The sequence below is a fragment of the Peromyscus maniculatus genome, chromosome 3 (assembly GCF_049852395.1).
Source record: "Peromyscus maniculatus bairdii isolate BWxNUB_F1_BW_parent chromosome 3, HU_Pman_BW_mat_3.1, whole genome shotgun sequence".
Classification (NCBI taxonomy): Eukaryota; Metazoa; Chordata; class Mammalia; order Rodentia; family Cricetidae; genus Peromyscus; species Peromyscus maniculatus.
In genome coordinates this window covers 72103142-72125712 of record NC_134854.1, presented here as the reverse complement: position 1 = coordinate 72125712, position 22571 = coordinate 72103142, and the positions used below count along the sequence as shown (strand labels likewise).

Sequence of the window (22571 nt, the reverse complement as noted above, 5' to 3'; positions counted from 1 at the left end):
GTGTTTAAACATGGCTTTCCTGATTATGGTGTCTGACTGAGAAATGTCCCCCACAGGTTCTTGCATCTGAACACATAGTCCCCAGTTGGTGGCGGTGTTTGGTGAAGTCATGCAGCTCTTAGGAGATGCAGCCACGCTGGAGGAAATGCATGGCTCAAGGCCAGCTTTGAGAGACTGTAGCTTTTCCCCACTTCCTGTTCTGTCTCTCTCTGCTTCCTGTGTACAGACAAAAACTGATCAGCCATCTTCCTGCTCCTGCCACCACGGCAGGCCAGGCCATGGCATCCCTGCCATAAGGAACCCATAAGCCCAAATAAATCCTTCCTCCTTGAACTTCTTTTGACCATGGTATTTTATCACAGCAACAGAAAAGTAACTATACGGTGATCAAGGTTTATCAGTGGATTACCAGATACTCAACTCAATCTCTACTTTAGTTCTGAAGCAAGCATCCATTCCTCTCATTAAAAGCTAGAGCCTAAGCCAGATGTGGAGCCCTCCTGCAATCCCAAAATGGCTAAGGCAGGAAGATGAATTAGAGGCCAGTCTGGAATACACAGCAAGACCCTGTTTCGAGAAAATAAAAATCTTGAGCTTAAACTGCTAAAAAAAAAATTGTTTTTATCCTTTTAAAACAGTACCTAAAGCTGGGCACTAGTGGTTCACATCTTTAACCCCAGGACTCGGGAGGCAGAGGCAGGGAGACCTCTGTGAGTTCGAGGCCAGCCTGGGCTACAGAGTGAGTTCCAGGACAGCCAGAGCTACACGAGAAATCCTGTGTAAACCAACCAAACATACAAAACAGTACCTAAAATCAAACCTCTATCAGTGCAGAAGTCAGCATAACTTCTTGGCATAGCTGACCTCTGGGCAAGCTGAAGGTCATGTGAGCTCTGAAAAGATGCTTTGATTACACAAGCTCAAACTCATGGTATGTAATAGATGATCAGATGTTTTGAGGTTTCATAAGATTCCAAAATCTTATGGGAAAAAAAATCAGCCTGCACTATGTCTATGGGGGAAAATTACTTTGCTAGAAGAAAGAAAAAATACAATTGAAAACAATTTTAAAGTTGTTCAAAGTGGAAGAAATTTCTATTTGAAAACATCTCTCTTTAATTTCTTTTTTTCTAAATAAATTTATTTATCTACTTATTTTATAACCTGGCTGAAGTGTTTACAGAATGTCTATATTATTTTTTGAACATTACATACTTTTCCATGTTTTGAATACCTGGTTGCAGCAGAAAATAGAAATCCAGCCTTTACTCCCAGCACTCAAGAGGCAGAAGCAGGTGGCAGAGTCTGAGTTCAAGACCAGCCTGATCTACAGAGTTCCAGTACAGCCTGAGCTACACAGAGAAACCCTGTCTTGAAAAACTAAAGAAAGAAAAGAAAATAGAAACCTAATTCATAAGTTATACAATCAGCACAATCTTCTCCCTTGTTTTTTAATAAGCTTTTTAAAACTTGCAAATAAAATTTCACACACTAAAATTAACTAGCCCCAAAGCCTATGCATCTCGATGAATTTCTACAGTGTTAGAATGGGCATTCAGAAGCTGTGTAGCTTCATGTTAGATTTTATACTTACACCATGGAATATATTTCTGTGCACTTACCTACCAAGAAAACAGAAAACCCACGACAGAGTTAGAACTAGAAAAACAGCTTTCTACCCTCCTTCACTCAGTCCTTCCTCTTCCCTAATGCTTACCCTTTCTGGTTCTCTCCTTTATCTGCTTGGATTTTTCTCTCCTTTGCTTAAACATTCTAGATACACAAGTTTCTAAAAATGAACTTATTCTGAGATAAGGTTTTATTATAGCCATCAAAAAATATCAATAGTACCAAAAAGATCTTAGGTCAAATGCAGATCTTTCAAGTAAGAGAGTATTAGTATTTAAACTCAGACTTTATTGTATATCCCTCGTCTCCAGGGTGCCTTGTTCACCTGCTGATTTGAGTCAGTGAGTCTGAGTGAGTCTGAGGTCCTGCTTTCCTAGTAAGCCCCAGGTGAGGTGGTTGCCAGGAGCCCCACCTTCTGAAACTTTGAGTAGAAAGACTGTATACTCCCTCCAGATGCCTCCCACCCAAGGCAAGTCAAAATTAAAAAAAAAAAAAAAAAAAAAAAAAAAAAAAAAAAAAAAAAAAAACTTAGGAAGAAGCTTTTTGTTTGGCATCTTTTGTGTGTTTGCAGAACCCAGGGCCTTGCACTCATTAGGGAATGTTTCTGCCACTGAGCTACATTTCAGTCCTTAGTTTTTCAGCAGGTTCTCCATATGTGGTTTAGACTGACCTTGAACTCACTGCCCTCCTAGACATTTCCTCGGGGCTGAAATTACAAGCCTAGGCCACTGACAGTAGGAAAGTTCGTTTTTGATGGAGATCATTTGGTGGAGCCGTCTCCAAATAATCCTCTTATATCTAGTAGCCCAAGTCCTCGTGTTTCTCAAAGTTTGTTGATGGTAAAGGACATGACAATCTCTCTTAAAGGGATATGACCCATGACATTTAGGCTTGGAAAAATAATTTCCCATGAGCCTATCCCTAGCATTTTCACTTTACAAGAGTCAAGTGAAAGTCCAATCCATTATTTGTAAATAGGTAAGTCTTCAGTCAACCTCAGGATCAAGTGGCTTCCTCCCAGAGAAGAGCCAGAAAGCCAAAACAAAATGACGCCTGCTATGGGTAAGAGGGTTAAGTATGTGATGGGTGAACCTGCCATGACAACTGTATGCTGGCTAGTTTTATGCTAACTTGACACAAACTAGAGTCATATAGAAATATAAAATCTCCATTGAGAAAATGCCCACGACTAGATTGGCCTATGGGCAACCCTGCAGTTTGACTGCTGATTGACGTGGGAAGACCCAGCTCACTGTGGGTGGTGCCACTCCTGGCGGTATCTAGGGTGCTCTAAGAAAGCAGGCTGAGCAAACCATGAGCTGCAAAGAAGTAAGGGGCGCCCTTCCATGGGCGCTGCATTAGTTCCTGCCCTGACTTCCCTGGATGATGGACTACAAGCTGTAAGATGAAATAAATCCTTTCCTCCCCAAGTTGCTTTTGATTGTGGTGTTTTATCACAGCAATAGAAACCTAAGACAGATGTAATCAAGCTGTTACATCTCACATTTCCTGTTCTAAATCTTCAGAAAGTTCTAAACATTGCCCAGAACTACACTAATGGAGCAGTATGCTGGGAAACCCAACCGCCTAGATGGCCCCCAAATGACTCGGGAAAGCTCCATACATGTGGGCTTTTCCTTTGTTCGCACATATCCTCCTGCCATGACGTCTACAATCCCCAGTTTCCCAGTTTCCCAACTGTCAAAAGGAAACCTTTCTTAGGAGGCGGGGATTTGGAGGCAGATGTATCAGCCTTTGTGCGTCCTAGAGCCAAAGAAGCAAGCGTGTGTGTCTCCAGCTGTGGGAGAGGAGCCTCGGAAACCAAGTCCTAAAACCATCGCCCTGGGCTGGGGAGTGCATTCGGCAGTTCACTCCTTACCTATCACTGAATAAATGTGCAAACTGATGTCCACTAACTTTTATAGGTCTCAAGTGCTCAATATGTAATTCTTCAATTGTCACTAAGAGAAACAAAAAAGGACCCACTATAAAAGTAGTTAATCATCCCTCTTGTCGGGGGAGACTCTCCAGTGGTCTCGGAAGAGACTCATTACAAACTAGAACCGTGTGTCCGCATATTTAATTACAGAAGATGAAATGTGAAATTAATCCAGGCCTCTCGAACAGCCCAGGAACGGACTCCCGAGCCCTAAAGCGCTCGCCTGCCGGGTCCCTGCTCGCCCCACTGTGCTCCGACGACGAGACCCAGCCAGGAATCGGAGTCCGCTCCGAGGAGCAGAGTCAAGGCCTCACCTCTTGTACTCCAGGTACTCGTCTACCGCCTCCGCGCCGCCGGGAGGCAACGTCAGCCGCTCCATGGCCGCGGGAAGGGAAAGGAGCCCTAGCCTCGAGCCCTGAGCCCGCCCTGCAGCAGCCAGGTAGGATCCGCCCGACCTGCGCGCGAGCACCAGCCTCGCCGTCAGAAACAGCCCGGCCCCGCCCCTCTTAGCTCCGCTCCCACCCCAGGCCCCGCCCCTACACCCCTGCTCGCGCCTAGCTCCTCCCCTTAGTTCCACCCTCGTCCCTGCGGCTCCTCTCGCTTAGCACCGCCCTCTCCCCTCAGCTCCTCCCCCACCAGCCTTCGCCCTCTCCCCTGGGCTCCGCCCCACTTAGTTCCGCCCTCCCTGCCAGAGGTGCACCCCTTTTCCTAGCGCCACGCCCTCCCCTTGCACCCTGCCCGTCCTAGCGCCACGCCCCTACCTGATCCCCGCGCCCTCCCTAGCCACGCCCCAGTCTGACCCGCCTCGCCCTCCTGCTCCACCCCTGGACGGACCAGGCCAAACCTCCCCACCAGCCCTCGAGATTGCCCTTGTGGCCCACTCGTCTACCTGCAGCACCTCTTTGGTCCTTGAGCCTAACTTAGCTTCAGCACCACCGCCCTACCCAGTACCTGAGCCCTTACAAGCTGGCTTCTCCTGCATAGGCCCAGGCTGCAAAAGAGACGCTGTTTGCTCCCTTCCTCAAACTTGATGCTTGTCACTGCTGCGTTCCCAGAGACTCCTTAAGAACAAGGAAGTCCAATGCCTAGCTGGATACAATGGGTTCACAAAACAGGGCTTTGTACACCTCTTTTCATTTCTTCTGTCTCTTGAAATCTAAGTGGTCCTGGAGAGGTGGCCACTTGGAGCGTTTAGGCTAAGAGTGCTTGCTGAGCAATCCTAAGTACCGGAGTTCAGAACCCAGCACCCACCCACATAATGAACCAGGCATCTCACAGACGCCTTATACCCCAGTTTCAAGGTGGGCAGAGACAGGAAAATCAAAGAGGCTTGGGGGCTTTCAACCTAGCCAAGAAAACTCCAACCCTGGGTTCAGGGAGTGACTATCTAAAAGGACTAGATGGAGAGAGGTAGAGGGAAACGCCAAACACCCTCCTCTCTGTGCTTAGAACATGTGACAAGAAAAGCTGTTCTCTGAAGAAAGTAAATAACAGGTCTGAGAAAGAACAAATGGGAACAATTCAGTCACGTTCTTGCCGCCTGAGTTGGAACCCGGTGCCTTTCAGGTACTACTTAAGTAAGCACTGTACCACCAAACTGTACACCTGGCTCCGAGCTAAGTCTGTTTAACATTTTAAAAGAAACTTCATGCGTTTTATATCAAGATGGAATTGTTATCCATTAGTAATTGAGCCATAAGTTGCTCTGGCTAGCTGGAAAGGGGTGAGAAATCCACCATTACTCAGGAGAGAAGAATCCTTGAACATTTTAAGTTCTCTGGGGACCAGATTTAGCATCCTTTGTTAATCATCTTGCTTAACAGATAATTGCATTTTTACAGATTCAAGGTTCACAGCAACTTGCATGCCCCAGGTCAGTTGTGGCTGTTTCCCAACAGTGTGTTTCCACTTCAGGGCGCTATCAACTGAGCTATGTCTCGGGACCAGGATGATAATGATTTTGAGAAAAGGTCTCACCATAAAATTATGGCTGATTTAGAACTCACTATGCTGTCCAGGCTGGTTCACACTTGTATTCCTCCTGCCTCTGTTTCCCAGGTGCTGGGAATGGAGATGTTCTTAATGTTAAATTTCTTAATGTTCTTAATGTTGTTAGCCTTTCATTCAAACCCTTTTTAAAATTATTTTTAATTAACATACAGCGTATTGGATTTCCATAAGACTTTTTAATACACCACTAGTTTTGTTAATTCACGGCTACCCCTACCCTCGTCCCTACTGGAACCTTTAACTTCCAGTATCCCCCCCCCTCTACTTTCATATCACGTGTTCTACTATCCCCTCTCCACATTGAGGCCCCTTTCCCTCCCCCTCTTATGGGATCTTTCTGGCTTACTGACCTCTACAGACACTCCACATTTAAATACATAAATATGTAAGTTTGAAACTCAGATCCACATTGAGAAATAACATGTGGCATTTGTCTTTCTGGATTACCTCACTTAGTTCAATATTTTACTGTTCATTTTCCTGCAACTTTCATTTTTCTTCCCAGATGAATAAAATCCCATTATATATATATATATACACGCCACATTTTCATTGTCTGTGCAACAGCTGATGGACATCTACTCGGACTCCATTTCCTGGCTGCTTTGCATAGAACCACAATAAATATGGGTGTGCAAGTGTGTCTATAGTAGGAGATGGAATCCTTAGGATCTGTGTCCAGAAATAGTGTAGCCGGGTCATATCGGAGTTCTGTTTTCAGCTTTTTGAGAAACCTCCACACTACTTTCCCTAGTGGGTGCAGCAGTTTACACTCACATCAAGAGCAGAATGGGCTCCTCTTCCCCACATCCTTGACAATATTTGTAGTTTGTTTTCTTCACGAACAGCAATTCTGAGTGGGATGAAAAGGAATCTCAAAGTTGTTTTAGTTTCCATTTCCCTGGTGGCTGAGGAGATTAAGCGCTTTTCAGAGTATTTAGTGTGTGTGTGTGTGTGTGTGTGTGTGTGTGTGTGTGTGTGTGTGTGTGTTTGGATTTTCAAGACAGGGTTTCTCTGTGTAGTCCTGGCTGTCCTAGAACTCACTCTGTAGGCCAGGCTGGCCTCGAACGCAGAGACCCGCCTGCCTCTGCCTCCAGAGTGCTGGGATTAAAGGTGGCCTGGCTCCGTTTGTGTTTCTTGAGAACTCTCTGTAGCCCATATATTGATTGAGTTGTGTGTTTTCTCTATGTTTAGTTTATTGAGTTCTTTATATACTCTATCAAATGCATAGCTTGCAAAGATTTTCTCCCAATCTATATGCAGTCTCTTAATCTGATTGTCAATTTCCTGTGCTCCCATTTTTTAATTTTATGAGTCGAATTTATTGATCATTGGCCTTCCTGGGCAATCAGAGTTCTGTTCAGGAAGTTCTTACGTATGCCTCTATCTTGAAATGTACTCCCTGTTCCTCAGCTATCCATTTCAGAGTTTCAGAAATGACTCTGAGGTTCTTGATCCATTTTGAGTTGTTTCATGCAGAGTGAAAATAAGGATCCAGTTTCATTCTTTTGCATGTAGACATCTATTTTCTAAGCACCATTTGTTGAAAAGGCCATCTTTTCTCCATTGTGTATTTATGTCTTTGACAAAAATCAGGTAGTTCTTGGTTGCATGGCCTTGTTTCTGGGCTTTCTGTAGGGGAGGAGGTCTGAGCCCACTTCTGGGTTTAAGTACAAAATCCCACCAATCTCTGGGCTTGTCTTAAAATCTCACTAATCTCCACCCTGGAGATCTCCACACCAGAAAACAACTTCCCTCTAAAACAAAAAACAAAACTTATATACACCTGCCTTCTGTTAAGTTCTTTGCTGCTGCTTCTGTCTCAAGCAGAGGCAGCCACGCTCTTGTGTCTTTCCCAATAAATGTCTTACATGAGGTTTGCTGTGTGGCGTGACTTTAAGGTATTCCTTGGCTCCCAACTGCCAGGATACCTTTTCAGAGCCGCAGCACTTACCTAGGAGAAACCTCTCCCCTCAAAGCTGCAACAGTTCCATAGGGGAAACCTTTCCCCTCAGAAGTGTGACGTGTGCGGGGGGAATTTCTCCTCAGAACTGCAACTTGTGTTGCAGAAAACTTTCCCCTCGGAGTTGTGACACTCACATTCTCTGTTTTAATCCATTGTTCTACACGTCTGTGGTTGTGCTGGTAGCATGCTGCCTGTATTACTGTGGCTATGTAGTATAACATGAAATCGGGCATAGGGATACTTCTAGCAGTTTTTTGGGTTTTTTTTTTTTTTTTTTTTGCTCAGAATTTCTTTGGCTATCTAGAGTCCTTTGTATTTCCATATGAATGTTAAGATTGTTTTTTCTATTTCTGTCAAGACCATTGCTGAAATTTTGATTGAGATCACATTAAATCTGTAGATTGCTTTTGATAGATGGCCATTTTTACAATGCCAATCCTGCCAGTTCATGAGCATGAGAAGTCTTTCTAGTGTCTTCCTCATTGTCCTTAATGCAATCTCTGTGGGTTAAGGTTTTCATTTTAGACCTCCTTGGTTAGAGTTATTCCAAGGTGGTTGGTTTGGTTTAGTTTGAGACTATTATCAATGGGATTACTTCCCTGACTTCTTTTTTCAGTATATTTGTCTTTGGAATATAAAAAGGATAATGATTTTAGTGTGTTCATTTTGTTCCCCACCATTTTGCTGGAAGTGCTTATCAGTCCTGTTTTCTGGCAAAGTCCTTAAGGGTTCCTTTTTTTGGAATCATGATGTGCACATGGCAATGCTTTGATTTCTTCCTTCCCTATTTGTATCACTTTCATTTGCAGCTCATTTCTTACCTCTTTAGGACTTATAGCACTATATTGAGTAAGAGGGGAGACGGTAGACATGTTTGTCTTGTTCCTGGTGCTAGCAGCAATGCTTTGAGTTTTTCCTCCTTTATAATGTTGGCTACAGATTTGTCATATACAGCCTTATTATGCCAAGATAATTTCTTTCTTTCTATTTCTGAATTTCTTCAGGACTTTTTAACATGCAAGGATTTGGGCTTTTTTAAAAAAGCTTTTTCTGCATCAGTAGAGGTGACCATGTGATTTCTGTCCTTGAGTCCATTGTGCAATTTATAACATTTATTGATTTTTATCTATCGAACCATCACAAGCTTGTTCGGTCAGGCTATCAACATCAAGGCAACACTTCCACCAGCAAAAGTATCACCACTCTCTGAAGGCAGAGGTGATAATTAACAAGTTCTTGGTAATAGAATATTTTAATTGAGACATGTACATTGTTATTTGAAACACAATGCTGTTGTGCATGTAACACTGAGCACAACTTATATATGTACTGGAAACCAAAACAAGTTGTGTGAGACTTTTTTTGCTGCAGTACACACTTTCTTGCAGAATGGTCTAGAACTGAGCCCGCAGCAGCTCTAAGGTATACCTGTTCATGGTACCTGGGAGAGACAATGGGCACACAGTAAGAACGAGAATCCACTAAACTTCAGTGTTGTATTTTAAAAGCACTTTCTAGGCTGAGGAGACAGCTCGGCTGGTAAGCGCTTGCCACACAAGCATGAGGACCTGAGTTTGATCCCCAGAGTCCATGTTAAAAGCTGGAGTGAGGGAGTACACGCTTGTAATCCAGTGCTGAGGAGGCGAAGGCAGGTAGCCAGCCTAGCCTAATTGGAAAGCCCCAGGTCCCACAGAGACCCTATCTTGGAAAAAGGTGGATGTCATCTAAGGAATGACCCAAGATGTACTACATACATGTGCGCGCACATACACTCCACACACATAATCACATACACAAACAAACTCCTGTATGTATATATGTGGATATATGCATATATATATATAATAAAAGTGCTTTATACATATTTAATTTTTTTTTTTTTTTTTTTTTGGTTTTTCGAGACAGGGTTTCTCTGTGTAGCTTTGCGCCTTTCCTGGGACTCACTTGGTAGCCCAGGCTGGCCTCGAACTCACAGAGATCCGCCTGGCTCTGCCTCCCGAGTGCTGGGATTAAAGGCGTGCGCCACCACTGCCCGGCCATATTTAATTTTTTAATTATTTATTTTTATCTTATGTGCATGGGTGTTGGGTCCCCTAGAACTGGAGTCACAGACAGCTCTGAGCTACCATGTGGGTGCTAGGAATTGAACCCAGGTCCTCTGGAAGAGCAGTCAGTGCTCTAAACGGCTGAGCCATCTCTCCAGCCCCCTATACATATTTTAAGTCCAAAAACATATTATATGGACAAAGTGAATCCCTGCCCATCCCTTTTCAGGGTCTTTCCCATCATCCTGTAGAGGTGGGTTCCAGTCCCATTTAAAGTCTTCTCTTTTTATTAACTACCTTCCGCTAAACTGTCATCACTCAGCCATCCACTAGCAAGCTTAGAAGCCTGTCAGGCACACATGCATTTTTTGTTTTGTTTTGTTTTGTTTTGTTTTGTTTTGTTTTGTTTTAATTTTCCGGAGCTGAGGACTGCACCCAGGGCCTTGTGCTTGCTAGGCAAGCGCTCTACCACTGAGCTAAATCCCCAACCCCACACATGCATTTTTTTATAGAGATGATTTAAGACAAAAATAATAATAATTCAAATATCAGATAAATGGGCGGTTCTAGGATCAAGTTCACCCGTAGGGGAAGGGGCTCCATGCAGGTCTCTCCAGTCATACCTGTGTTTGCTGATGCCAGCCTTGCATTTTGTGAGTACCCAGCCCTGCTTTAGGCAGCAGCTAAACTAACAAAGACAAATAGCAGAAAAAGGCAGGCCCTGTGAGCTTGTAGAAAACCGGCAGGGGAGTATCTGGGTAGGCAAAAAGGGCTTAATGAATCCAGAGGGAAACAATTAAACAGGCTCAGCGCAATTATGCACTCTCCAGGAAGATGCTGGAGCAGTGACTTTTCTGCAGAAAGATAGCCACAAAAAAGTCAGCATGACAAATTGGAATATGAGGCCAGCCAGAAAATGTAATCGTAACTCTATGTCACTTTATATTTTAAAAATTAACATTTTGCTAATCAGAACACCGCACTTGGGTGTGGCCTGCCAGACAAGATCCAATTACAATTTCCTTCTCAAACGCAGCTAAGATGACCCAGGAGGTAGGATGGACAAAGGGCTATGAAAATTGCCTGTGTATGTAATTGTTAGATGTTTTTTGCATTTAATCTTCCCAAAACATTATAAAATAAGAACCATCTGCCTTTTGCAAGGACATATACATTAGGAATGCTCTCTCTGCAAACAACGGAGAAACCCAACTAACAGTGGCTGAAGCATAAATTTTGGCAAAAGTGTTTTTCTTATTACTCTGCAGAAGTGGTAGTCAGCTGCTGGCATTGGTTCAGGGCATTTCTCCATGGTTGCAAGAACAGTCAATGGCTCCAGAAATTATACCCAAATTCGAGGGAGAGAAAAGGAGGGTCACCAGCATCAGCCGTCATTTTGCCAAGTTAGAGTTTCCTAGAAACCTCCCTGGAAAAGGTTTTTGTTATGGAGTTTGGGACCCCTGGAAAAAGAGCATAGAGTCCATCCTATTATAATTACAAGATTTATTGATTAGCTGCTAGCAGGATGAGCAGTCTCTGAGCCAAATTTGAGATTGCTGTGAGAAGGGGGTTGAGGGGAGGATTTTTAAAGGGGAAAGCCACAAAAAGACCTTCAACAGCTACACCATCAAGCAAAAACTAGCCTGTTCTGCCAAGTGGAGTGGTTAAAGCAACTCAAAACAGTCTTCGGGTATCGGCATAAGCAAGTCTCAGAAGCAAAAAACACAGTTAGTCATAACAAGTAGATGGTCACGGCGGTACATTTTTGGGTGGAGGTCACTGAGTCAGGGTTACTAGGAACGTATTTTCCAGGGACTGGAGTCAGAGACAAGCAGCTGGTGGGTACCAAGATGATGCCTAGCATAAAATGGAGCTTCTTTAGCCAGGACAGTGTCATGTGGCCTCCTCCAGACACAAAGAAGGCTGGGCAAACAAGCTTAAGCTTCCAGGAGATGCTCACAAATGTACGTTAGGTTAAAAACAAACAAGAGGTCCAATCCACAGGGTCTGTCATGGTCCACCCTTGATCTGTGTATTCTCAAGCACACAGCGTCTCCCAATGCAGGTGTCTCCCACGGAAGGCATTCACAGACCACTGAGGAAGCAGCTCGAAGCCTCAGCCAGCTACTGCATCCTGCTCAGTCTAGTGTCTGCAGTGGTTCCCTTTACTCCTTCTGCTTCTCCTTTTCCTTCTCTTCGGTGCTGGGGATCAACCTGGGGGTTCACACCTGGGGGTTCACACCTGGGGGTTGCGTGGGCAGCAATCCATCACTGAGCCACACCCCTGCCCCAGAATCTGTTTAACTACAAACAAACTGCTGTTCACTGTGGAACCTGTCCTTGAAACCACTGCCGAGGTACTCTGGGACACGGAGTTCTCATCGCTGTGCGGTCATCGCTGTGCGGTCATCGCTGTGCGGTCATCGCTGTGCGGTACGGACAAGCCGTGGAAGCATTGCAGCAGCGCCCTGTCCAGTGACTCGGCCCCGTCACTCCTGCCTGCCTGAGCCCCTGTTTACATAAGAAAACACAGAATGTGTGCCAATAAATGAACTAGGAGCTTAAAGGAAGCTTTCACCCACACTTGGGCCATTTCAGACTTCAGTGTCTTCATGCTTAGTGGCAATATTTACCACCCTCAGCCAGGTGTGGTGTTGCACACCTTTAATTCCAGCACACGGAAGGATCTCTGTGAGTTCAAGATCAGCCTGGTCAGCATACTGAGTGAAACCCTGTGTAATATGTGTGTATATTTGTATACATGTGTGTGTGTGTGTGTGTGTGTGTGTGTGTGTGTGTGTACATACACACATATGTGTATATCCCACCCTGAATTCTCTCTCCCTCTGAACTCTGGGCAAGCCTCCTGCCCTCCTAAACACCTTTTCTCACTGCCAGACTGTAAGCAGCTCCAGGCACTTCTGGAGCCGTCAGCCTATAATGTGTACTGGTGCTCTCGTTCCTGTAGAGGGCAAACTTCTTGAAAGAATTCTTGGGAGTGTCTGTCTCCCTAACTGCACACTGAGAACAGTAGGGGGACCCACTGATACGCCTCCTGTGGGCTCTCACAGAAGGACAGCCACTGGCTAAGTTTGCTTCCACAGTCCTGGGCGGCCGCCGGGGTTGACACACCACATATAGTTATAAAAATGTGATAAATGAGTATAAGTTGAGATTTTTTAAAGAATTTAAAGAATAGACTTTAAATGCCTGAAATTAGGCTTGACTATAGTGTTAGTCCTGATTTGTCAATATTATCTACTGACATTTTGCAATCTGAATTGTCACAGACGCCCATGTTGTCTTTGTTTTGAAGGGAACGTTGTGCTCAAGACCGCATGAAATTAACACAGAAAACGTGGATGTATTCCGAGAAGGAGAAGCTCTTGCTTTTAATTTATTTCATTCACACATGTAGACATCTTTTTTTTTTTTTGGTATTTATTTTTTTCTTTTATTTTATTTTACAATACTATTCAGTTCTACATAACAGCCACAGATTCCCTTGTTCTCCCCCTGACATCTTACATTATAAATTAAAACCGAAAATAACTATTCTCCCTTTTCTTTCTCTGGTTCTTTCCCTTGCATCATAGTCTTGAGGCTGAATAGGAAGATTGGAAAGAGTTAATGGGTAGGGCACTGGGAACATAGCTCTATCAATCAAGTTCTTGTGGACCTGAGTTCAATCCCAAGCATCCAGTATAAAAGCGGGGCATTGTGGAGTGTGCCTGTAATCCCAGTGTAAGGGAGGCAGAGACAGGAAGACAGCTGAAGCTTCCTGGACTCCAGTCTACCCTGGACAGTGAGGTCCAGGCCAACGGGAGACAAATGAGGTTTGGGGCAGGGAGTGGGGGGTAGGTGTAATACAGGCATGTAATCCTACCTCTAGAGAGGAAAAGAAAGGTGTGTCTCTGAGTTCAAGACCACCCAGGGCTACACAGTAAGACCTTGTCTTTAAATTAAAAAAAAAAAAAATCCATCTGGGCCTGGAGAGCTGGCTCAGCAGTTAGAAGCTCATAATGCTCTTGCAGAGGACCCAAGTTTGGTTCCCAGAACCCAACATGTGGCAGCTGTCAAGGTCCTATAGCTTCAGCTCCAGGGGATCCAACACCCTCTTCGTACATCAAAGGACACTGCAGGAATATGCCCAAACCCACTCTGAGACATAAACTTATACACACAATTAAAATGAAATCTTTTCAATTTGTTTTAAAAAATAAGCTGGGCATGGTGGCCCAGGTCTTTAATATCGCTGCTATGGAGACAGAGGCATGCATATCTCTGTGGGTTTTAGACCCTGTCTGGTCTATCTAGTGATTCTAGGCCAATCAAAGCTATGTAAGACACAAGCTACACAGCCTTGTCTCCAAAAAAAAATTGTTTTTAATTAAGTAAGTAAAACAATGTGGAGCTCAGTTGCATAAGCGTAAGGACCCGAGTTCAAATCCCCAGAACACATGTAAAGCCTGGTGTGGTCCCCAGTGGGGCTAACTCCAGCACTATCCAGGAGCAGAGAACGGACAGTCAGTGGGACTTGCTGGTCATCAGCCCTGTGCTGTGTCTCAAGGCAATAAGGCAGACAGTGATAGAGCAGGATGCTCAGGACCCTCCTCTGGCTTCTGAAACACACCAGTGATCCTGAGCACTCACATGTATGTATGATATACATCACCATACTCATACATGTGCACACACATACAATAAAGGAAAATGATAGCAACCAGGGTGGATGGCTATTGAAGAATGCCATCCAAAGTTGACCTCTAGTCCCCATGCGCAAACCTATGCACTCTCAAATGGGACACACCAAAAAGAATCGAGGGCACATGAGAAAGGAAAGAGCCCCTCATCTGGTCGCTGGGACCTGACTTAAGTCTCTGGTGTTTGGAATTAAAAGTTACAACACACCCCACAAGAAACTGATATGTCCACAGACACCAGTCTCATTTACTAAAAGTATCACGAACAAGATTATTAAGACAACTATGTGTGCATGCTTTAACCTCTTTATGCAAAAGATGTATAGTCATTTTTGAAAATTTTGATGCATTATGTCTTAATCACTTATCATCCTCATGTGTAAACCCACCAGTACTCTTATAAATCACCTTGTAATTTCTTTTTTTTAAGATTTATTTGTTTATTATGTATACAGTGTTCTGTCTGCACATATCCCTGCAGGCCAGAAGGGGGCACCAGATCTCGTTACAGATGGTTGTGAGCCACCTTGTGGTTCCTGGGAATTGAACAAATCAGTGCTCTTAACCTCTGAGCCATCTCTCCAGCACTTCTTACAAGGAGTAAATGACACCAGCACTTTCTTCTCCCTGGATCTGTAGACTGACTTTAAACAATGTAATTCCAGATAGCTCACAGCTCTGTGGTTGAGGCTCTTGGGTACATCTCTCTCCTGACATCTGCAGCCGATTCTCTTCAAGTGCATCTGCCCTGTAGTGAATTAGTGAGTGACCTTCTAACTTTGCTTTACTGATTGCCCCTGACATTCTTTCCTGTAATCCCAAACTGTGATCCCAGGTGCACACACACGGAGGCCTGAGGCTCTGCAGCTCTTTGAGGATTCCTCAGGCTTCACAGCTGATCAGCAACCAACCTTCCCTTCTTCCCACAACCTGTGAGTTTTGAAGGACAAACAACTGCCTTCCAAGATTAGTTCATAGCAGATCAAGTTTTGTTACAATTACCAACATCACAAAAGTTTCAGTGTGTCAAAAAAAAAAAAAAACTTCTAAGCTCCATGACATGCCCCAATCGACTGGGTTTCTATGAGCGCAATTTTTTTTAATGCTAAGACAAGAGAATTGGGAAATTTTGAAATCTTCAAATTTCCTTTGAGAAATAAGATTGTATTTATTATATAAAAGATATTACCTACTCTTAAGTTGAACTTAATCCACAGTGCCAGGAATGGGTTATGTCTAGTTGACTTAAAAGGGCCCCATGGAACCCCTCAAACAACCGAGGCTATTCCCAAGGGTATTGGTGTCTTTTGACAAACGGACAGTAAGACCCCACTGCTGACGACAACACAGCCCTCACTGGACACAGAGAAGCCATGCTGGTGCCTAGACAGAGCCTTCACCCAGGACTAGTGTTCATGGTCCTGAATGGCACCCTGCATGCTTCCAGAGGAGAAACCCAAGGGCAAACCCCGTGGTCTACAAAGGTGATCTGCCTGAATGATAGGATGGTGCAATGGTGGGTAAATGTTGTGGGAACAGCCAACTACCAACTAATTGGATTTAAGGCCCATTCCACAGGACGGAATCCTTGGCCGACACTGCTGGGATACAAGAACCTGAGACTGAGCAGTTGCAGGCCTGGGGAAAAACCCATTCCCATTGTCCTGCTAACGGAACATAGCAATGAAACGGCTCCTAATCATATCCTGCTCCACCCGCAGATCAGTGTGCAGCTCAGCCATCATCCGAGAAGTCTCCTCTTGCACTAGCTGGAAACTAACTCAGAGACCCACAACCGGAATTTTTGGAGCACTCAGTCTTAAATGGAATATCTTCATCAAACCCCTCCTCTCGGGGGTTAAGGGAGCCATGCAGAAAAGTAGGCAGGAAGATTTTCAGAGCCAGAGGGGATGGCTGACTCCACAGAAACAGTGTTTTCCTGACTCAACAGGACTGACCCACATAGGAACTCACTCACAGAGACTGTGGCAGCATGCGCTGGGCCTGCACAGGCCCAAGGTAGACAGGGTCCCAGTGCTGAGAGGGGGAAGTGACAGAAGCCCCCATCCCTAACCAAGGAGCAATCCCCAACTGACATCCATTGGCAAAGAAATATTAGTTCTCTCCAATGGAGTCCCACTGGGTATTATTAACCATTGCCAGCACAAAACAAACTCAATGGTAATTTTGTAGACGTTTTATCTCATATTGCTTTGTTTGGGCTTATTTTTTTTTCTTACTGGCCTTTTGCTTGTACATTATGGTTTCTGATTTGTATGTGTGTGTGTGTGTGTGTGTGTGTGTGTGTGTGTGTGTGTGTGTGTGTGTGTGTGTTTCTTGTGTTTTTCCTTTATTTTTATTATGTTTGGGGTTTTGTTGTTGTTGTTGTTGCGGTTTGCCTATTTGTTTTCTAAAAAGAGAGAAAGAAAGGGTCTTGTGTAATATTAGAGGAATCAGCCTTAATATTACACATCCCAGGGGCTCAGGAGAGAGAACTACGAACGGCGAGGACTATTTTTGGGAAATAGAATCTCAGCACACCGAGCTCTGAGTCCAGTCATTTATTCTTCCAAATCTTCTTCCTCTCCCTCCCGTGCCCTGGGAGTCCCGGTATACATACACTTACAAGCAGTAATCCCTAGGCAGTGCAAAGCCAGGCTTCCAGGGTCAAACGGAGGGGTGATAAGAATCACATAGGGAGGCAATAACCGTTAATTATCATTTGCAAACCCAAAGGGAAGTGACCAATGGGGAAATAAATTAACTAAGGGCTAAATTTGGGTAATGTCTAAGAAGAGGGATCTTATGTGCTCAACTATAATCTTAAATGTGATTGGTAGAAAATGTTAATGATCTCTAAGTTGCTACAATGGGAGAAAATAAAACTTTCTTCTTTTTTCCTGTGGCTCATATCTGTCCAAGCTATCTGCCGTTTTCTGCAGGGTGGGGGAAAGTGTGCTCCATCGCTAGGCAACCTGTGTACAGCTAGATGCCTCTGGTAATAGATAAAGGGAGATCTGGAACTAGAGGTAATGTTTGGGAAAGGAGGAAGTTAAGCTTAATTGGCACATCTGCCAGGCCTTCTCAAACAGGTAGTTTGGATGCTTAAGTCTGTTCTCAGAGAGTACAGAGGTATCTCTGATAAAGTACTTTCCTCCATCTGGGGATGGACCTGGCCGGATACTGCCAATTATGATAATTACAGGGAGGCTTGAACTGGGGTTCTGGCTGAGCATAGCTGTCAGTGCAGAAGGTTATCCAAATATTCCTAGAAGTGATTAGGTAAGGAGTTAGAGGTCTATAAAATTAGTAAGGCTGTAAGAAAGGAGGGTCTGAGCTAAACTGAGTAAAGCTATTACTCAATATCTACCTGACCTAGGCAGTATCCCCTTGTGGAATTTACCTTAAGTCAGGAGATTTGTATGTGGACTGTTAGGGAGATATATCTGATTCCAGAGGAAGCCTTTCCAGAGACTGTTCTCCAAATACCTTGAATGTGTATGTCCAGAGAGTGATCAGTCCACACTGTTAGCCCTTCTTAGAGAAAAAAATCAATTATGAAGGCACACATGATTTTCATAACAGAAGACAGCTGATATATAACAAGCCAAGTAACACCAAAAGCTCCTTGGAATTTGGCTTCCTCTGGAGGAATTCCTTGATCCCTTCAGGTAGTGACTTTGCCATAACCAGCTGAGTTCTTACGATACATTCCTGTGGCCCGCAGCAAAAGGGTATACAGTTGGGTGGGTGAGAAGGTGGGGAGAATCTGGGAGGAGTTGGGGAGGGAAAACTGTGATCAGAATATATTGTTTGAATTTTTTTCAATAACAAAAAAAAATCCCTTTTTTGTGGCTTTTTCTTTTTTTTTTTTTTTTTTTTTTTTTTTGGTTTTTCGAGACAGGGTTTCTCTGTGTAGCTTTGCTCCTTTCCTGGAACTCAGCCCAGGCTAGGCTGGCCTCGAACTCACAGAGATCCGCCTGCCTCTGCCTCCCGAGTGCTGGGATTAAAGGCGTGAGCCACTGCCGCCAACTCTTGTTTTTTATTTATTTTATGTGTATGGGTACTTTGCTGTATGTATGTCTATGAACCATATATACGTGTGATACATGAGGAGGCCAGAAGAGGGTGATGGATTCCTTGGAACAGGAGTTACAGGTGTTGATGAACCACCATGTGGGTGCTGGCAACTGACCCTGGGTCCTCTGAAAGAGCAGCCAGTGCTCTTAACTACTGATCCATCTTCTTCAGCCCCATTTTCTTTAACTTTTTTTTTTTTTTTTTTTTTTTTTTAGTTTTTTGAGACAGGGCTTTTCTGTATAGTTTTGGTGCCTGTCCTGGATCTCACTCTGTAGACCAGGCTGGCCTCAAACTCACAGAGATCCGTCTGCCTCTGCCTCCCGAGTGCTGGGATTAAAGGCGTGTGTCACCAGTGCCTGGCTTTCATTAACTCTTTACATCTCTAAAACCTCATCTTATTAATTATACAAATATAGCAACACTGAATAATGTCAATAAGGTCATTTATTTTACTTTAATTTCTTTTAAAGGAATAAAATCTATATATCATATTAGAATGCACTTGTTTTCTTATGTAAAGTACTTTATGTATTGTAATTTTTCTTGTGCTCTAGCAACCTTTACTTTTTATATGTTTAGGAAAACTGAATAGTCAATATTATACTTGAAATCCTTATTTCTTCATCTCACAAATGTCACCATGTACCTGTTTGGGATCCACAACTATCATCTCCTATGGATCGTCCCCTCATGCTCAGATGATAAGATGAATGAACACATTTATGTGCTGGAGGTTTGACCTATGTGGCAATGTCCAAGTATTAGAATCTTAAGATATGGAGCCTGTGGCATCGGGGACAACTGGGTCATTGGATTACTGCCCTCAGAAAAAAATGAAGGAAGTTCTCTTAGGACTCAAAGAGAATGAGTTGTTATATAAAAGAGCAAGTTCAATACATGCCTATTCCAGTTTCCTGTCTTGCTATATGAGCTTCCTGTCACATATGCTACCATGGTATCCTACATCATGACGTAGTACAAGCCAAGGGAGCCCTCACCAGAGATAGCAGGTATCAGCCCTTGAGCCTCCAAAACTAAATACCATTTTCTTTATGAAGTACCCAGCCTCAGTAGTTTACTACAGAAACAGAAAGTAGACTGCTGTAGTAGTGATACGTACTATAAAGGGGGAATCAGATCCAGGCGAATAAAGAGTGAAGTGATAGAGTGTCACAGGTCAGGTAAACATCACCAATAAAGCAGTAGCTTGAGTGGATCCCTGGAAAAAAGAAGAGAATGAGCCACCCAAACAAAAGTAGCCTAGCAAGTGCCCGTGTCCTGAGGCAGACAGGTATTTTGCCTCTTCTAAACAAAGAGATCATTGTGGTTGGAATAGATGTGAACTAGAGAACCCTAGGCAATGATGGCTGAGAGAAAGCAGAGCAGATCACAGGGCCTGGCAGACGCAGTAGAAACACAGCATAAGACATGGATGTATTTTAAATTCTCAAGCAGCCATACTTGAATAGTAAAAAGAAACAAGTGCAATTTTAAGGAGATTTTATTTTGTTCTATATAGCCAAGATAGTTTCTTTTTTTTTTTCTTTTTTCTTTTTTTTTTTTCTTTTTTGGTTTTGTTTTGTTTTTTGTTTTGTTTTGTTTTGTTTTGAGACAGGGTTTCTCTGTGTAGCTTTGCGCCTTTCCTGGGACTCACTTGGTAGCCCAGGCTGCCCTCGAACTCACAGAGATCCGCCTGGCTCTGCCTCCCGAGTGCTGGGATTAAAGGCCTGCGCCACCACCGCCCGGCTCCAAGATAGTTTCTTATTAACACTGAAGCAACTATGCTGCATGACAAAACAAGATATTAGTGTGATGATTGACACTTTTGGCTTTCTTGCTAAGTCTTTAAGTTTAGCATGGATTTTAAACTCACAACTGTGGTAATATTTTAATTGTGCTGAAATATGATTTTACTTGTATGTTAATAAATAAAGTTTGCCTGGAGACCAGAGGTCACATAGGGAGCCATAAGCAGAGGTCAGGCAGTGATAGCCCACTCCCTTAATCTGATCACATGGCAGGCAGAGTCTCTGTGTGGTCAAGGACACAGCCAAGTGTGGTGACATGAGCCTTTAATCCCAGTACCAACCATAGAGACCTGGAGGTCTGTATAGACAGGCAGTGACAAGGAAGTCATGTGGCTGGGCTTAGAGCCAATGAGAAGGCAGAACAGAAAGGCAATAAAAACACAGGTTAGAAGGGAAGAAGCTCTCTCTGGGGAAGCAATGGCATTAGGTGGTAAGATTAGGTAGTCATGGCTCTTCAATAGTTCTCTGATCTCTTTGGCTATGACCTCTGTATTTGGCTCTGTGTTCCTTATTTAATAAGGCTGTTTAGAAATTCATCTACACACAATGCAGTTAAATTCAGTCTAGCAACATTTCCAAGTATCCATTAGCCACAAATACCTACTAGCGACCTTAACTGACCAGGCAATTAAACAAAAATTGTGAAGCTTTTTAAAAAATTTTGTTTTTTTTTAATTTTATATATGTATATATATAATTATATATACATATATACATATATGTGTGTATATATATCACATTATTAATTTTATTATTTGTGTTTGGTGTTATTATGTATTTATAATTGTTATTAATTTATATTATATATAATTTACATGATACATCCTAGCAATATATGAAAACAAATTAACTATTATGGACTCATGTTTCTATCACCCACTTTAAACAGTTAGCAATGTCTGGTCAAGCTTTTGTCTCTCTTTCTGTGTGTGTCTGTGTGTGTGTCTGTGTCTATGTGTGTGTGTATGTCTGTGTGTCTATGTGTATGTGTGAGTCTATGTGTCTGTGTGACTGTGTGTCTGTGTGTGTGATGTGTAAGTGTTCTCACCATTGTGCCACAGTACCTATGTGCAGGTCAGAGATAACTAAGGAGTTGGTTCTTTCCTTTCAGCAGGCTTTTCAGAACAAAACTCTGCTCATCAGGTACATGCTGCAAGGACTTTCTCTCTAGCCACCATGGCCAGTCTTGATGCATCTATAAATCAGCCAAAGCCCAAGGTATTCTAAGGAAATATACTGGCAAGTTTTGAACAGAGGAGTCAGTCCCTTATCAAAGCTTATTCCATTCCCTAGTGGAAAGAAACTGTGAAGGACAAGCAGGGAGGAAAAACCCAGACAAACTGGCAGCTGCGGAGCTTTGGGGGGAGCGGCTGTCAGGGGTGGTGTCTGTCGGGGTGGTGGCTGGGAGGGGGGAGAGAGAATGGACTGGGCTGACTGGATCCCTGACAGCAGAAGCTAACAGGATACTGGTGGATTGGTTATGGAATAAACGAGGGAAGAACCACCGGTAATGGTGGCAGGATTCTGGCCTGAGCAAAATGACAGTGTTGCCACTTATTAAACAGGGGAGAGAACAGGCGACCCTGAACACCCGAGTTTGTGTTTAACCTGTAAGCCACCCATCCGCGACCCAAGCGGGACAGTAAGTGAACAAGCTGGATGCGTAGAGCCGCAGCTCGGGAGAGAAGTATCGGCAGGAGATACACGCTGGAGAGTGGTCAGGACAGAGGCTGTAACAGAAACCCCGGCCGCCGGTACTCGAGTGCTTGAGAGAGGAAGGTTTCAGGTTCTGGGCCAATTTAGGATAGATTCTTATGTCAAGGGGCAGCGGAGGGCAGGCCAGATGTGTTCAGTAGGAAAGGGACGGAACTGAGAGGAACAGAGAGGGCCTCGTGCCTCCCCTGTGTACGGCAGGAAGCGGAAACACAGAGGGCCCCAGCGAGTAAGAAAAATATAAAAATACACACAAAGGAAAGGGATGCCATGGAAGATAAGAAAAAGACGTAGTTCAGGACCGGGGTAGGAGCAAAACTTCCCACTAAATTTTAAAAGAAGGAAAGAAGAACTAAAGCAGGGAATTAGAAAATAAACTGAAACAAGTAACCAGTGTGGGTTTGGTGACGAAATCCAGGCAAGAGGCGATTCTACCAGACCTTGAGCAAAATATTGTCACTTCTCATCTCTGCATGCTACTTTCTTGGACCACAACACAAGCAGCAGGGGCCAGGCTTCAGCTTACCGCCTCCCTTCAGCAGTCTCATTGTTCACAACAGTACCGCAGTTATTTTGAAACAGGGGTACTGTATAATATTACGACAAATAAACCATGTTAAAGACAGCAAGCCAGACATTTAGCATAAAAAGACCAGTAAACAACAAGAGCCATTAAGA

The 22571-nt window shown here is 43.7% G+C and overlaps 1 protein-coding gene across 3 annotated transcripts in view; it reads right to left on the bottom strand.

Annotated features, from left to right (window-relative positions):
- Fam221a (family with sequence similarity 221 member A) overlaps positions 1-4051 on the bottom strand; it is a 31476-nt gene extending 27425 nt beyond the window's left edge. For 2 of the 3 annotated variants that reach the window (XM_016008371.3, XM_042273315.2), the window contains exon 1: positions 3883-4051. In XM_016008371.3, coding sequence (XP_015863857.1) covers positions 3883-3947 — 65 coding nt within the window. In that variant the 5' untranslated portion in view covers positions 3948-4051. Of the gene's footprint in view, positions 1-421; positions 568-3882 lie in introns of those variants that run through there. The other variant, XM_042273316.2, reaches the window with a different exon arrangement.
- Between the last annotated feature and the right edge of the window lie 18520 nt (positions 4052-22571).